The 14,936-nt window shown below is 48.5% G+C and overlaps 1 protein-coding gene across 3 annotated transcripts in view; it reads right to left on the reverse strand.

The window, feature by feature from the left end:
• LOC132155952 (unconventional myosin-Va-like) overlaps window positions 1-14,936 on the reverse strand; it is a 92,273-nt gene that overhangs the window by 54,061 nt on the left and 23,276 nt on the right. For all 3 annotated transcript variants that reach the window (XM_059564742.1, XM_059564744.1, XM_059564743.1), the window contains exons 4-6: window positions 14,781-14,925; window positions 13,366-13,522; window positions 12,037-12,180 (exon numbers count right to left, since the gene is read on the reverse strand). In XM_059564742.1, coding sequence (XP_059420725.1) covers window positions 12,037-12,180; window positions 13,366-13,522; window positions 14,781-14,925 — 446 coding nt within the window. The remainder of the gene's footprint in view (window positions 1-12,036; window positions 12,181-13,365; window positions 13,523-14,780; window positions 14,926-14,936) is intronic.

Below are 14,936 nucleotides of genomic sequence, written 5' to 3' on the forward strand. Positions count from 1 at the left end.
TCCTGCTGACAGGCCAGCCTCTCGGTACTGTGCCCCCCCAGGGACCAGACCCACAGATTCCATAATTCGGGCCGAGGGTGAAGTATTGAGCCCTCTGCCTGTGTCAGCAGGTCCCTCCTGATGGGAAGCTCCCATGGAGGGCCGTCCAGGAGTAATATTATGTCTGAGAACCATACTCGGGCCGGCCACAATGGGGCTACCAATAATAGACTGATGCCGTTGCGACGAACCCTCTCTAGAACTCCTGGGAGCAGAGCAGCCTCGGCCACGTCTGCACCATGGCATCCAACCCCAGTGAGGCTGGATGTGTGAGGGAGAACCACAGTGGACAGTGAGTCGTCTCTCGAGACGCGAATAGATCCACTTCCACTGGGCTGAACCTCTGCCTCAGCCTCAGCCCCTGCCTCGACAGGATGTCTGCTTTCTGATTCCTATTTCCTTGGGATGTATGTTGCTCTGAGAGACAACAATTTCCCCTGGGACCACAAGAGGATCTGATGCGCCAGTCTGCATAGAGGGCGAGACCTCAGACCCCCTTGATGGTTTATATAGGCCACCACCGACATATTGTCCGTCCTCACAAGGATGTGATGACCCTCGAGATCCAGCAGGAAGCTCCTCAGAGCTCGGAACACCACCAACATTTCCAGGCAGTTTATATGCCAGGAGGAATGATGGTCCTGCCATAGACCTCTCGTAAAGCGGCAGTCCATGACCGCGCCCCAGCCCGTGAGGGAGGCGTCTGTCGAGACTGCTTTCCGTCGACATGACGCTCCCAGCACGGGACCTTGGGACAGAAACCAGGCTCTCTTCCACATAGATAGGGAATGAAGGCATCTGCATGTAACCCTGATCATGTGAAAGGGGTTTCCCCTCGGGGAGAACCCCTTGGTTTTCAACTACCACTGCAAGGGCCTCATGTGCAGGAGACCAAATGGAATGATATTGGATGCTGCTGCCATGAGACCTAACACTCTCTGGAAATGTTTTACAGTGATGGCCTGGCCTAGCTTTATCCTGGTCACCGTGGCCAGGATGGATTCGATCCGTGCAGGAGACAATTGTGCCCGCATCGTGACCGAATCCCACACCACTCCCAGGAACGTGGTTCTCTGGGCTGGTGCCAACATGCTCTTTTTCGTGTTGAGTCTCAACCCCAGGCTCTGGATGTGGGCAAGGACAACATCTCGATGCCGAACTGCCAGCTCTTGTGACTGGGCTAGAATCAGCCAGTCGTCAATATAATTGAGAACCCTGAGTCTCTGAAGCCTCAGCGGTGCTAGAGCTGCATCCATACATTTTGTAAATGTGCGAGGGGAGAGAGCTAGGCCAAACGGAAGAACCCGATATTGGTACGCCTCGCCCCCGAAGGCGAACCTCAGGAACTTCCTGTGAGATGGAAGGATGGAAATGTGGAAGTATGCGTCCTTCAGATCTATCGTGACAAACCAATCTTTGGATTGAATTTGGTTCACGATGATGGGAATAGTGAGCATCTTGAACCTGTATCTCATCAGAGACCGATTCAAATGCCTGAGATCTATTATTGGACGCAACTCCCCATCCTTCTTGGGAACTAAGAAGTAGCGGCTGTAGGACCCGGACTCCCTGTCTGGAGGAGGAATACGTTCTATAGCCTCCTTTACCAGCAGAGAGTTTACTTCTTGTTCCAAAACCTGACTCTGCTCTGGGCTGACTACAGTCCAGACCACCCCAGTGAACTTTGGTGGGCGGGAACAGAACTGTAGTCTGTACCCCTTTTGAATAGTGTGCAGAGCCCAAGGAGAATTATTTGTGAGATTTTTCCATGGATCGAAATACTCTTTGGGATTCGTTCTTGGCCCCCTGAAGTGGATCTCCGGCAGGGTTCGACCGAAAATGATTCTCGATGTGCAGACGCGAATGCTGCCTGGCCGCATGCCTGTGGAGTCACCGAACAGGCCAGAAGGCGAAATCGGGGCATCAAGGAGGAAAGCCCTGTCCTTCTCCTTGATGCCTGACAGATTTAACCATAAGTGTTTCTCCGAGACCACCATTGCCACCATGGAACGGCCGATAGCACGGGCTGTTTCCTTGGTGACTCGGAGAGACAAATCTGCAGCCTTCCTCAACTCCGCAATAATTTCGTTGGACCCTCGCCCTCATCAATATCTTTAAGAAGGTCGGCCTGGTACGCCTGCAGTACTGCCATTGTATGCAGACTAGCGCTAGCCCGACCCGCAGCCATATAAGCCCTGCCCACTAACGCAGATGTGTCTCGGCATGGTTTAGTGGGCAGCACCGGGGTTTTTAGGGATGATGCCGACTCGGGGGCTAAATAAGTGGCAAGCTCGTTGTGTAAATCTGGAAAGAACGGTAAACCCCGATGACGAGGTTGCTCTCTGTGCTGCAGGAAACGCTCGTCCAACTTGCTTATAATAAGCGTTTCTCATGTGGCCAACTGATATTAAGACGGGCCACTGCATGAGAGACAACCTCCACCAGCTCCTCATATGTGGGGACATGGGGTGGCGAGTCATCCCCAAAATCCCCGCCTTCGATGCTGAGCACGTCTACTTCCTCGGAAGCAGACAGCTCAAGCACCGGGCTCTCCACACGTGCGGGACGGGCTTCCGAGCGAGAGCATCGGAACTGGGGGATGAATCGCGAGAGCGTGCCTCGGCAGTCTCAAGATCCCCCACCAGATCCATCTGCAAGCCCCATGATGAGCGTTGCCGCGCCGCCTCAGTGGACGCGGGTCCCGCACCTCGGGGCTCGCAGGCCTGGCCATCCCCAATGAAAACGGCCAGGCGGGAGCGCAGCACACAGATTGGCAATCTCTCACAATCCTCGCAAGCAGCCCCCTCGAGAGCTGCCCACGCATGCTGCAATCCCAAACAATCCACACACATACGGTGTGTGTCCCCACCCGTGATATAACGTGGGCAGGGATGCACACACCTCGTGAAGCTGCTTGTGCTCGCCATAATAATGCTTTTGTCTGTAGACAATACAACACCAAATAAGACAAACAAGACAGAGAGCGCTTGCTGAAGAACAGAAAGCTGTCTCTGTTGTGTGCAGGCGTCCTTTTTATAGCTTCCGCATATGCCGTCACACATTACGTCATGACGCAACACCAATCAAGATTGGCTCAGTTTCATTCATACTTCAGAGGCGCTTCGCTGAGGGGCTTCCCCCAAAGTGTCGTTCGATGCAGTTCGATGTTCCCTCGAAGAGGAACTAAAGTTAAAGTTTGGCAGAAAAATAAAGTTCAAATAAAATGTAATCAGTAAACAATTAATTAAAGAAATATATTTAATAATCAACACTAAAAAATATATATTAAAAATGGACATTAGTTCATTTTATATAAGTGATTATTGATGATATATTAATTGTTGAAATATAAACATTTAAATAGTGTCTGTAATTAAAACTTGATATTCATTCATTTCAAATTTGATTTAACGTACTCGGTTACTAATGTAACCTCGGTTCTCTCTAGAAGAGGGAACGAGTACTGCGTCTTAGCTAAGAAGCTACGGGAAAAGTCTCTTTTCACGAAATACTGAAGCAAAAAATTATCCTTAATTTTGAATTTTTGTAAAGCGCATTTGCAGCGGTACACAGCCATAGGCGAGACGGCTCGCTCGCTCATTGGCGGCTCTGCAGCAAGTGCACAGCCTATCGAGCGCAGGCTGATGCAATATCAGACAAATAAGGACGCTTCGCGCCCATCACGCCGCTTCGCGCCGAAACGGCTGTGGCCCAACCCTATAAAAGGAGCTCGAAAAGGCTGACTCACCTGATTTATTTCATCGCCGAAGCGAACCAGAGTGAATCGTACGCACGGCAGAGAACGCAGTACTCGTTTATTCTCTTTTAGAGAGAACCGAGGTTACATTAGTAACCGAGTACGTTCTCTTACGAGAGTTCTCTCGTACTGCGTCTTAGCTAAGACACTACGGGAACCCCATGTAAAACGCCGTGTGCGCAGGGATCACACACCAATAAACCTGAAGCAACGCCCAGGATTTACAGTGCACAGTCACCCGAGGGACTCACAGAGAGCCCAGGACAGGAGAGGGGGGGAAGCCCTCCGTCCCATATCTAGCAGCACCCGTAGATGCGGCAATACAATCATCACACAGTCGAGGCAAGGCCTGACCAATGTGGCAATGCGGGTCTTACGTAATACTGCCCATATAACAGTCAGCAGCGCATAACGCTCACGAAACTCAGAATTCCCATCAGGGCCCTGATTCGGCTATACCGACAGCAGCCTTGCTTGCAAGGCCGGAACCTCCAGGTTATAGAACCTGATAAATGTAGACGGCGAGGCCCAACCTGCCGCCATACATATATCCTGCAAGGAGATCCCAGTAGACCACGCTCACGACGAGGCGACGCCCCTGGTGGAGTGTGCTCTGACGCCCAGTGGGCACTGAAGGCCCTTGGAAGCGTAAGCTAACGCTATGGCGTCAACTATCCATCTGGATAGAGTCTGTCTCGAAACAGCCATTCCCTTGGAACGTCCACTGAACAAGACAAACAGCTGCTCAGTCTGTCGAAAGACAGCAGAGCGAGACACATAAGCTCTTAAAACCCTAACAGGGCAAAGAAGACTCGAGTCTCCTTCCTTTCCTGACTCCGACAGGGCAGACAGGGCAATAACCTGATCCCGAAACGGCGTGTTGAGGGACTTTGGCACATAACCGTGCCTAGGTTTGAGTATGACCCTTGAGTCATTAGGCCCAAACTCCAAGCACGGCTGGCTCACCGAGAGCGCGTGCAGGTTACCCACACGCTTCACTGAAGCGAGAGCCAACAAGAATACCGTCTTAAATGACAGATGCTGGAGGCTAATCGATTGGATAGGCTCAAAAGGGGGACCCTTCATGGCCTCCAAAACCGTCGCGAGGTCCCATATAGGGACTGACGGAGGTCTGGGAGGATTCAGCCTCCTAGCTCCTCTAAGGAAGCGGATGACCAAATCGTTCCTTCCTATTGACTGACCGAGCGCTGTTTCAGAAAACGCTGCGATGGCGGCCACATAAACTTTGAGCGTGGATGGGGCTCTGCCCTTATCCAACAGCTCTTGCAGGAAGGAGAGAACCTCCGTCACCTCACAATCAAGGAGTGAACATCCCTGAGCTGTACACCAGCTGGAGAACACCGACCACTTCGAAGCATACAGCCGTCGCGTCGACGGAGCTCTAGCCTGAGTGATGGTATTTAGCACTCCCACTGAGAGATCAGCGGGTAACCGTTGAGCGCCCTCACATGGAGGGACCACAACTCCGGTTGAGGGTGCCAAATCGAGCCCCTGGCCTGCGAGAGGAGGTCCCTCCTCAACGGCACTGGCCACGGGGCGATGTCTGCTAACCGCATCAAATCTGGGAACCATGGTTGGTTCTTCCAAAAAGGTGATACAAGCAGTATTGAACATCTCGTTTCTCTCACCCGTTCTATCACCTGCAGAAGGAGGGAGACGGGAGGGAAAGCATACAGCGGGCAGCACGGCCATCTCCGTGACAGCGCGCTTTCGTGGGACGTGAAGAGGTCCACCTCCGCCCTGCCAAATCTCTCCCACAAATGCCGGACTGTTTGCGGGTGTAGAGACCATTCGCCCGTGGGAATGTTGTTTCTGGACAGCCTGTCTGGACCCAGATTCTGCAGCCCAAGCACATGCACTGCCCTCAGCGAGCGCAAGTTGCACTGAGCCCAAACCAGGAGGCGTTCCGTCAGCCTGTACAGGTTTCGGGACCCGAGACCGCCCTGGCAATTTATGTAGGACACCACAGACATATTGTCCGAACGGACTAAGACGTGGCGGCCCTTGACTCGGGGACAAAAGCGCGTCAGCGCGTTCTCCACTGCCAACATTTCCAGACAGTTGATATGTTGGAGCTTTTCCCGTTCTGACCACAGGCCAAAGGACGGTCTGCCCTCGAGCAGCGCTCCTTATCCCGAAGTGGAGGAGTCCGTCGACACCATCTTCACTTTCGAGGAAGTCCCCAGGCTTACACCTGATTGGTACCAGTCGTTTGCTGTCCAGGGTTTCAGGGCTGTAGCGCAGCCCTGATTGACCTTGAGACGCAGTCGACCAGATACCCACGCTCCGCGCGGTATCCGCGCTTTCAGCCAGAACTGCAGGGGGCGCATGCGGAGCAGGCCCAGCTGCAGAGCCGGAGATGCCGAGGCCATGAGACCCAGCATCCTCTGACATTCTCTGAGCGAAACAGTCGCGCCACAGCGGAGAGAACTCGCCGCGCGCTGCATGCTCAACGCGCGCTGTGGCGACAGCCGCGGTGTCATGGAGCTCCGCTCGTGATTGAGCCAGAATCAGCCAGTCGTCCAAATAGTTCGGCACTCGCATGCCTCTGAGTCTGAGAGGAGCGAGCGCTGCGTCCATGCACCTCGTAAACGTACGAGGAGCTACGGACAAGCCGAACGGCAGGACTGTAAACTGGTATGCCTGGCCCTCGAAGGCGAATCTCAAATATCGCCTGTGATTTTTATCGCTACCTGTATTTGAAAATACGCGTCCTTCAGATCTATTGACATGAACCAGTCTCCTCTACGAATATGCGCGAGGAGCTTCCTGGTCGTAAGCATTCTGAAACTGCGTTTCACCAATGCCCTGTTCAGCTGTCTTAGATCCAGAAAGTATCTGCTGTACAGCCCCCCCTCCCTTTGAGCTCGACACACAGGCTCTACAGCCCCTTTGCTCAACAGTTTTGATATTTCGGCTCGAAGTAGGTGTGCTACTTCTTTTTTGACCGTAGTTTCGACGCGCACTAAAAAGCGCGGAGGGCGTCGAAAAAACTGTAGCGAGTAGCCTCTCTTTATAATGCCTAGCACCCAATCCGAAACCCCTGTAAGCGCTGACCATGCATCTGCATGAATGGCTAAGGGCTGGATGCGAAGCGCGCTCTGTTGCCTGGGCAACGGCGGCGCTTCGGTGTGCTGCAACATGGGCGTTACGCCTGTGGCATTTGAGGCGGGGAGCGCGCTGATCACAGCGGGCAGATCGCTCCTCCTTGACCCCGTCCCGGCGCTTAACCGATTGAGGGAGGGCTGAGCGGATCCCATGGGACTCGTGATGTCTGCGAGTAACTGTGGGCTGCAAATGTGCACATTTACTGCTTTTGACTCGCTGTCTGCCTGGGCAGAGCGTACGTGCACGGGTTTCGTTTTTACAGAAACCACGCGCCGTGTGTGACATAGTGTTTGTGGGCACTGAGGAGTGGGCACGTTTACTATGTGGTGCGCGTGACCGATATGAGTCGATCTTATAGGCGCGAGCCCTGTGTGCAGGGCTGTGCTTACATGTGGAGATGGGCACTGAGGAGTGGGCATCGTCACTACATTTATAGCACCATCGGCCATGGCCGGAACACCAGAAATAACACTCTTTTCGGGAAATATCTGGGTAGCCGTGATAACGGCTTTTGTGTGCAGGCAAGCGGGCACTCGTGCAGGCTTGCGCATTGCAGAAAACGCTGAGACAGTCACAATTCTTGGAACTGCAACAGCAGCGCGCTTGGGTGAGAGCTCGGCCGCAGCGGAACTCGTACACCGGCGCTTTCCCAGCAGTGCTAAGATGTTTTCGGGGCTTCTGGCTTCACCGTAATCCTCTGCCGCGGCTCCCACGGCGCGGGGCGACGGCTGGAAGAGCGAGAACGGGGTCCCGAGCTGCGTTGCTGACGCTGTCGTGATGACGCAGCTGGAGGCGGTGGGTGTGACTGAGAGCTCTGTGGGGCCGGTCTAGCGCGGCTCGCTGCAGAACCGGAGCGCTTCGGCAAGAAGTGCTTGAACGCTTGTGACGCTTTCTGGTCCTCGGCGAATCTCTCCACAAACTCGTTGACAGACGATCCAAAGAGGCCAGCAGGAGTCAGCGGCACGTCGAGGAACGCAGCGCGCTCAGACTCCGCGATGTCGGAAAGCGTCAGCCACAAATGCCTCTCAGCCACCGTAGCGGAAGCCATAACCCGTCCCATGGCCTGTGCAGCGGACTTAGTAGCGCGGAGGGAGAGATCCGAAGCACTCCTCAGATCCACGAGACAGATCGCTTCAGGTCCCATCTCATCCAGCTTGCGGAGGAGATCGCCCTGGAAAATCTGCAGCGTGGCCATGGTGTGCAGCGCAGACGCAGCCTGCCCAGCAGCAGAGAAGATCCGTGCGAGCAGCGATGACGTCATGCAGCAGGCTTTGGATGGCAACGCCGCCTTAGTCCGCCGTCCAGCAGAGGGCGGGCAAAGGTGCGCTGCTATAGCCTGTTCCACCGGCGGAAGTGACAGGTAGCCTCTGTTTTTAGCATTGTCCAGTGCGGAGAATGCTGGTGAAACAGATGAACGAACTCTCGCCGAGAATAGAGCGTTCCAAGCTTTCGCCACTTCTTCGTGAAGCTCAGGAAGAAAAGGGGCGTGCTTTGAGCTGGGAGAAAAACGCTCATCCGGGAGAAAGCTACCATCCAGCCGGGAACGAGAAGGGGGCGCTGGTGCAGACCACTCCAGGCTGAGGCTCGCCGCGGCCAGCGTGAGCACTCGTATCAGCTCTTTATCGATATCCGCCCATCTGCTGGGCCTCTGAGCAGAAGGCGCGAGATCCACGGAGCTCGCCCAACCCTCACAGCCCGAAGCAAGCTGAGAGCATGTGTCCTTTTCTCTGACGCGGCCCTGAGATCCACTTCCTCGGAGGACGTGGCGGCAGACAGCAGCCGCTGACCATCGGGAAGCGATGCAGGGGAAGCCGGTGAAGCGGAGGGAACTGGCGAGCTCGCCAGAGCTGGAGGCGGTTCCGGTAGACGCTGAGATCGGCGCTTTTTACGGTGCTGCGGCGCAGCGGATGATGCAAGCTTCGAGAAGAACGCCTGGCGAGTCCTCAGAGTCACCATAGGCATTAGCTCGCAGTGAGGGCAGCCGCCGTCAGCGAGCGCAAGCGCTGCATGGTCCTCACCCAGGCAGGAGACGCAGATGACGTGACGATCTCCTTCGCTGAGCGGGGCTCTGCACCAGCCGCACGAGGGCATCTTTAAAAAGACACAGCTCTTTTATGAGTGTGCGTCGCAGGGCGAACACACACAAGGATATATATAAAGGATATAGGCGCCGGAGAGCGCAGCAGGAACGGCCGTGGAAGGCGGCGAAGGCCAGCAGCTTCAGAATGGCTCGTCCCGCTGAGATGCCTATCAGACGGCGCTTGCTTCTTCCGTGATCCAGCGATGCGTGAGCTTCGCTGAAGAGATGAAAAATCAGGTGAGTCAGCCTTTTCGAGCTCCTTTTATAGGGTTGGGCCACACCCGTTTCGGCGGGAAGTGGTGTGATGGGCGCGAAGCGTCCTTATTGGTCTGATATTGCATCAGCCTGCGCTCGATAGGCTGTGCACTTGCTGCAGAGCAGTCAATGAGCGAGCGAGCCGTCTCGCCTATGGCTGTGTACTGCTGCAAATGTGCTTTACAAAATTCAAAATTAAGGATAATTTTTTGCTTCAGTATTTCGTGAAAAGAGACTTTTCCCGTAGCGTCTTAGCTAAGACGAAGTACGAGAGAACTCTCGTAAGAGAACTCAATATTTTTCACTATTGGATGAGATATATTTAAATATAAACATTTTTTTCTAGCTTCATTTAGAATCTTTCTGAGCTTTTTTCTGAACTTATCAGTGCATTCTGAAAGTGCTTTCCCTGTGAAGGAATTAAATACCAAAAAAAAGGGATCCAAGAAGCCAGAATAATATTAGTTGATAGCTCACCATGGAGTCTGGGAAGTGTAGAAGGACACAGGAGCCTTCAAGGAATGAAAATAGGCCTGTGAATTAAATCCCTGAGGTATCTGAGAGGAGCTAAATTTAGAGCTGACATAAGCAGGAAGTGTGGTGTGCTTCCGAGGGTGCGGCAGGCTGGCTGCTCCTGTATTTGTACACTGTCTTATGCCATTCCTCAAAGCAGTTTCAATTTCTTGTCAGAATTACTGCAGGATTGGTTTTTCAATTTTAATCAATTCAGATTTTGAAAAACTGAAATTGATCATGACTTCCATCAAAAAAATTGCAATAAGCTTTGTTCTTTGTTACTTTTTATATGAAACAAGCTTTTAAACTGTTAATTTCATAACAAAACTCAAGCAATAAACGCCTCCAAACAATAAACACCACAGACAGATCACTGTAGCCACCTCAGTTCAAGCGGTACACAGAACGTGCATGGACCATTATTTTTTTCCATTTTACTACAAGTTATAGCACAAAATAAACATAAATTAACACCAGAAGGTGGAAAGGTATGCTACAACATATCTTATAATCGATCAATCAGTGTTTCAACCATGAAACCATTTTAGACACTGACACAGTTTTAGGCCCCTCGCTTGCCAAAATCTAAGATATAGTTTAGGATTTTTAGCCAAGGTTGCACCTCTATTATTGGTTATTCTAACAACGAGTCAAAGACGTTCAGATCCATTTGCAATATATTTAATAAGAGAATGGTTATACAGGCAGAGATCGGAGAACAGCGTCAAGTATGTCAGGGGATATCCAAAATCAGAAACAGTAACAAGCTGAGGTTGAGGCAGGCGGCAGAGAATCAAAGGCGGTATACACAATCCAAAATCAGACACGGAAAGAACAAACACAGGGAAAACGCTCGGAAATGCTAGATGGGGCTAAACAAGACTTCGCAATGATTGAGAGTCTAAACACAGTTTATATAGGGGAGTGGTAATGGGGAACACCTGGTTGCGATTAGCCCTAAGAACGGGATTATGGGAAATGGAGTTGGGAAGGAAAATAGAAGATGCCAGTGTCCTGAGTGGAGTGCCCTCTATAGGAGTTCAGGGGCACTCCAGCTGATGATCGTGACAGTTATATTGGTTATATCTATATTGACACCTCTATTATTGCCCCTAAACTGATCAGCCCTACATAAACATCTCATTTGGCCCATGGTGTGAGAAACAGCTGGAATTCAGAGGGTTTTTCTTCTTCTGTGAAGCTTTAGAAAGATTAAAACAGGAAGTCAATTAAATGGTTTATAAACAATAAATTTTTAGATTTACCTCAGAAAAGCTGTTTCTTCAATGTTGGGTTAGACGTAATGCTCAGCTATTTGACAAATCATTCAGTTACTTGTTATCAAATAATTTAATTTGTCTTGTATAAAAGAATCGGTTGTCATGTTTATTGGTGAAAATATTTCTTCAGTCTGATAGACATATCCAAATGAATCTAGATTTGAATGTAAATCGAATCATGAAATTTGTCAATACCCAGTCACTAGCACATGCCATTCACTCATACATGTCTCATAACTAATCATTAATGCTGTCAAACCTTGTGTGGAATTTCTTGGGACCAACTATGGTGTGATGATTTATTCCTCACACAGAGCTATTGCAAGACATTCAAAGCCATGTCTCTAATCAAATGTGTTCTGGATACAAAGCCTTTCCGAACATATTGAAAACCATTAGAAATCTTTAAAAGAGCACACATAATCTCTGGATCACTAGTTTTTGATAACATCTGGGGGTTATTCTGAAACACAGCAGGCTTTTAGTTTAAGACTCAACAGAAGAAACCACACATTCATTCAATATTCCAGAGGAAGGAAAAAAATGGCATGGAAAGTCACATATGAGGGCAAAGAGAGAAATCAAATTTCCATCTGAAAGGCACATGGACTTCCATGGTCTTCCCACCACCATTTTCTGGACTGATTTTTAAACATTCATGATTTGCTTTGCTCTTTTGAAATGAAAAAGGGTTTGATACACTATGTCAATATACTCTACCATTCATTCAAATTCAGTCTATTAAAAAGACAGAAATTGTCACGGCACTGCAACCACAATACATTAACATATAACCACCCAAATTTATATATGAATAGTATTTTATGCCAAAAGCACAATTACTAATTTCATCAAAAAGGGTAGACAATCCTGACATAAGTCAAGTTTTAAAGGTATAGCAACAAACAGCCAGTTTAATTTTAAATGCCAGAGGGAAAGTGGAAAATGGGCTTGATATGTCATGCATGCTTGTATCTTACCTGAAATACAACACGTGATTTCTCCAAGAGATATGTCCTCATGTTCGCACCGATAATGTGATACTTCTTATCAAAGCCTATCTCAATGTATTTCCCAAATCGACTGCTATTGTCATTCCTGGTGGTCTTGGCGTTACCAATAGACTAGAAATGAGAGGAGAAAAACATCAGCTTGAGTGGACTGACTTATGGGTTTCTTTATTGCTTTTGTTAGAAGAGTACAGAGTTTAAAGTTTAAGGAGCATACAGAGAGGTTATTGCTTTAAAAAAACACAGGGACAGGAAGATCATGTGTGTGGGAAACAACACACAGTGTTGCATCTCTGGGTCTCTACAGCAGGTCAGGAAGTTGATCCTGTCTCCCCCACAGAGCAGAAACCTGATCAGAATCAGAATCAGTAAGCAGAGAGCTTCTGAATGAACAGCATCCTATAAGGCACAAATTCATTAAACCTGTCTAAACAAGCTCAGATCATTTGTGTTTTTTAAGGTGGTTTTCACTCTGGGTTTCACCTGTTTGTACCTAGGTATGGACTACAGCCTAATTTGACTCACAACAGGTCTCTTTCAGATTGTTATTTAGCTCTGAACAACAGTATAAAAGTGCATTTGGTTATATTTTCTTATCATCTACCACAGCACTTTCCTAAACATGAAAGCATTTCTCACATGAAAATCTGACTGATCCTTGATGTGACTGAAGACAGCAAAGAATTGCAAATTTGATCTAATATTTAATATTTGTTTGTTTTTTTGTTAAACGTTCGATTTAAGTATCCAATAATAATTGTTAAAATAACCAAATGTACAATCAGTTATCTATAATGAAACCATCATATTTAAATAAATCATATTAAACACACCATAAAATGAAATATCCTAATTGTATAAACACATCTGCAGTTCCTATTATGCATTAACATTAACATATGAGGTATCTAGGTTCTGAAACAGTGATTGCGATGTTTTTAAGTATGCTGAATTAAAAATATGAGTTGAGGACAGCAGAGAAGGTCATACGAGCATGGTGACACTAAACTTACATTTATACACATGCGAGCACTCAAACACACACATACACACTCTCTGTGCTGTTTCAAGGGAAATAAGCTCTGGGGAGGAGAAGACAACGCAATGAAGGGCAGATATAACGCTCTGAACGAGACACTCGTGTTTAGCCAGTGAGCTTTTAGTCTCTCAGCCTAAGGGGTTTGGCTTTCTGAGATATGAATGTCTGTATTATTAAAGCCCTTCATGAAAACAAACAGCCTAAGTCTCAGTTCTGAGTCCAGAACAGCACACTCATCTAATAATGCAGGAAAAACTCACCTCCATGATAGGGTTGGATGCCAGAACTTTTTCTTCCACATTTGCTTCGCTGGCAGAGCCGCTGACTGTTGCAAAGTAACGCATGGCATATTTAGCTGAAACAGTTTTCCCTGCTCCAGATTCTCCACTCACAATGATGGACTGATTCCTCTCATCCCTGAATGATGTGTAAAAATTCAAGATAAATGCAAGGGGAAAAAAATAAGTTCTGCTTTTAAGTTGTTTCTACACAATACTAGGGCATTGCTGGAGGTTAGTATGGTTTCTGGATGGCTGTAAGGGAGTTCCTATGTGTTGTGGGTGGTTCCTAGGGTATTCTGCATAGTTTTTAGGTGGTTACTAGGGTGTTATGGAGGCGTACAGCCCGGACTGTAGAGGAAAAACAAGGCTTTGAGGAAATTATGTTCCACCAAAACTGTAGCATTTGCTGCAATACAGGCATCCATTGAGCAATGAAAATTTCAGATAGACAGGTCCAGCTGTGTAAACCATTGCAGCTGCACTGAAAAGAAGTGAGTGACCCAAGAAAATGAGTGAGAGAAACATTACCGTGGCGGGGTCTATTTTTGGCTGGGCTGCAGTGAGCAACATCCTGACCTACAAACCTTCTCTTTCGATTGAGCTGTATAGCTCATACTCACACGCTCACCAGCTGACAGTAAAACCAGAGACATACTGTGTGCAAACCTGAATGTGTAGGCTAATGCAATGCAAGCTCAGTTCCATTGTACTTACAGTGCTTAACAAATTTATTAGACCACCACCACCCAATGTAAGGATTTTGCCACAGCTGCCCCTAAACTAACAGTATTGGTGTTTAGCACATTAAGTTTTTATGTATCTGTAATGGTTAATCCACCAGTAAGTGTAAGCTCTTTAGTCACAGTAGTATTTTTAATGCTTTAATATAATTATTGTTGTTATCCATGAATTTCCTGTGGCCCAGAGGTAGAGCATTGCGTTAGCAGTGCAAAAGGTTGTGGGTTCAATTCCCAGGGAACACACATGCTAGTAAAAAAAAATAAAAATAACAATTTATAGCCTGAATGCACTGTAAGACACTTTGGATAAAAGCATCTGCTAAATGCATAGATGTAAATGTAGATCACCTGTCATAATAGAAAACTGAAATACTGGTGGATTAACCATTACATAACCAAATGATTTCGGTAATCACCCATAATATTAGTTTAGGACAGCTGTGGGACAGTTCGTACATTGGGTGGTGGTGGTGATCTAATAAATTAGTTAAGCACTGTAACTGTACCTACATAGGTAATTATTATTGGAAGGTAATGCGTTACTAAGACCCTTACATACTCTAAACCAAATCGAAGAACAAACAGGTGTGATGTCATTCAAACTAAATCTTAACATCTTATTCATTTAACCAACTTCAGCTTGCTCAGCCCCACCTGGCCATCTGTTTGTAAGCCTCTTCTGCCACTGCGAAGATGTGAGGGTCCATGTCACCCATATTCTGCCCGCTGTATGCGTTAATGATGTCAGTTCCATAGATGGGCAGCGTCTCATATGGGTTTATAGCGACTAGAACAATACCTGGGTCAAAC

The sequence above is a fragment of the Carassius carassius genome, chromosome 13 (assembly GCF_963082965.1).
Source record: "Carassius carassius chromosome 13, fCarCar2.1, whole genome shotgun sequence".
Taxonomy (NCBI): Eukaryota; Metazoa; Chordata; class Actinopteri; order Cypriniformes; family Cyprinidae; genus Carassius; species Carassius carassius.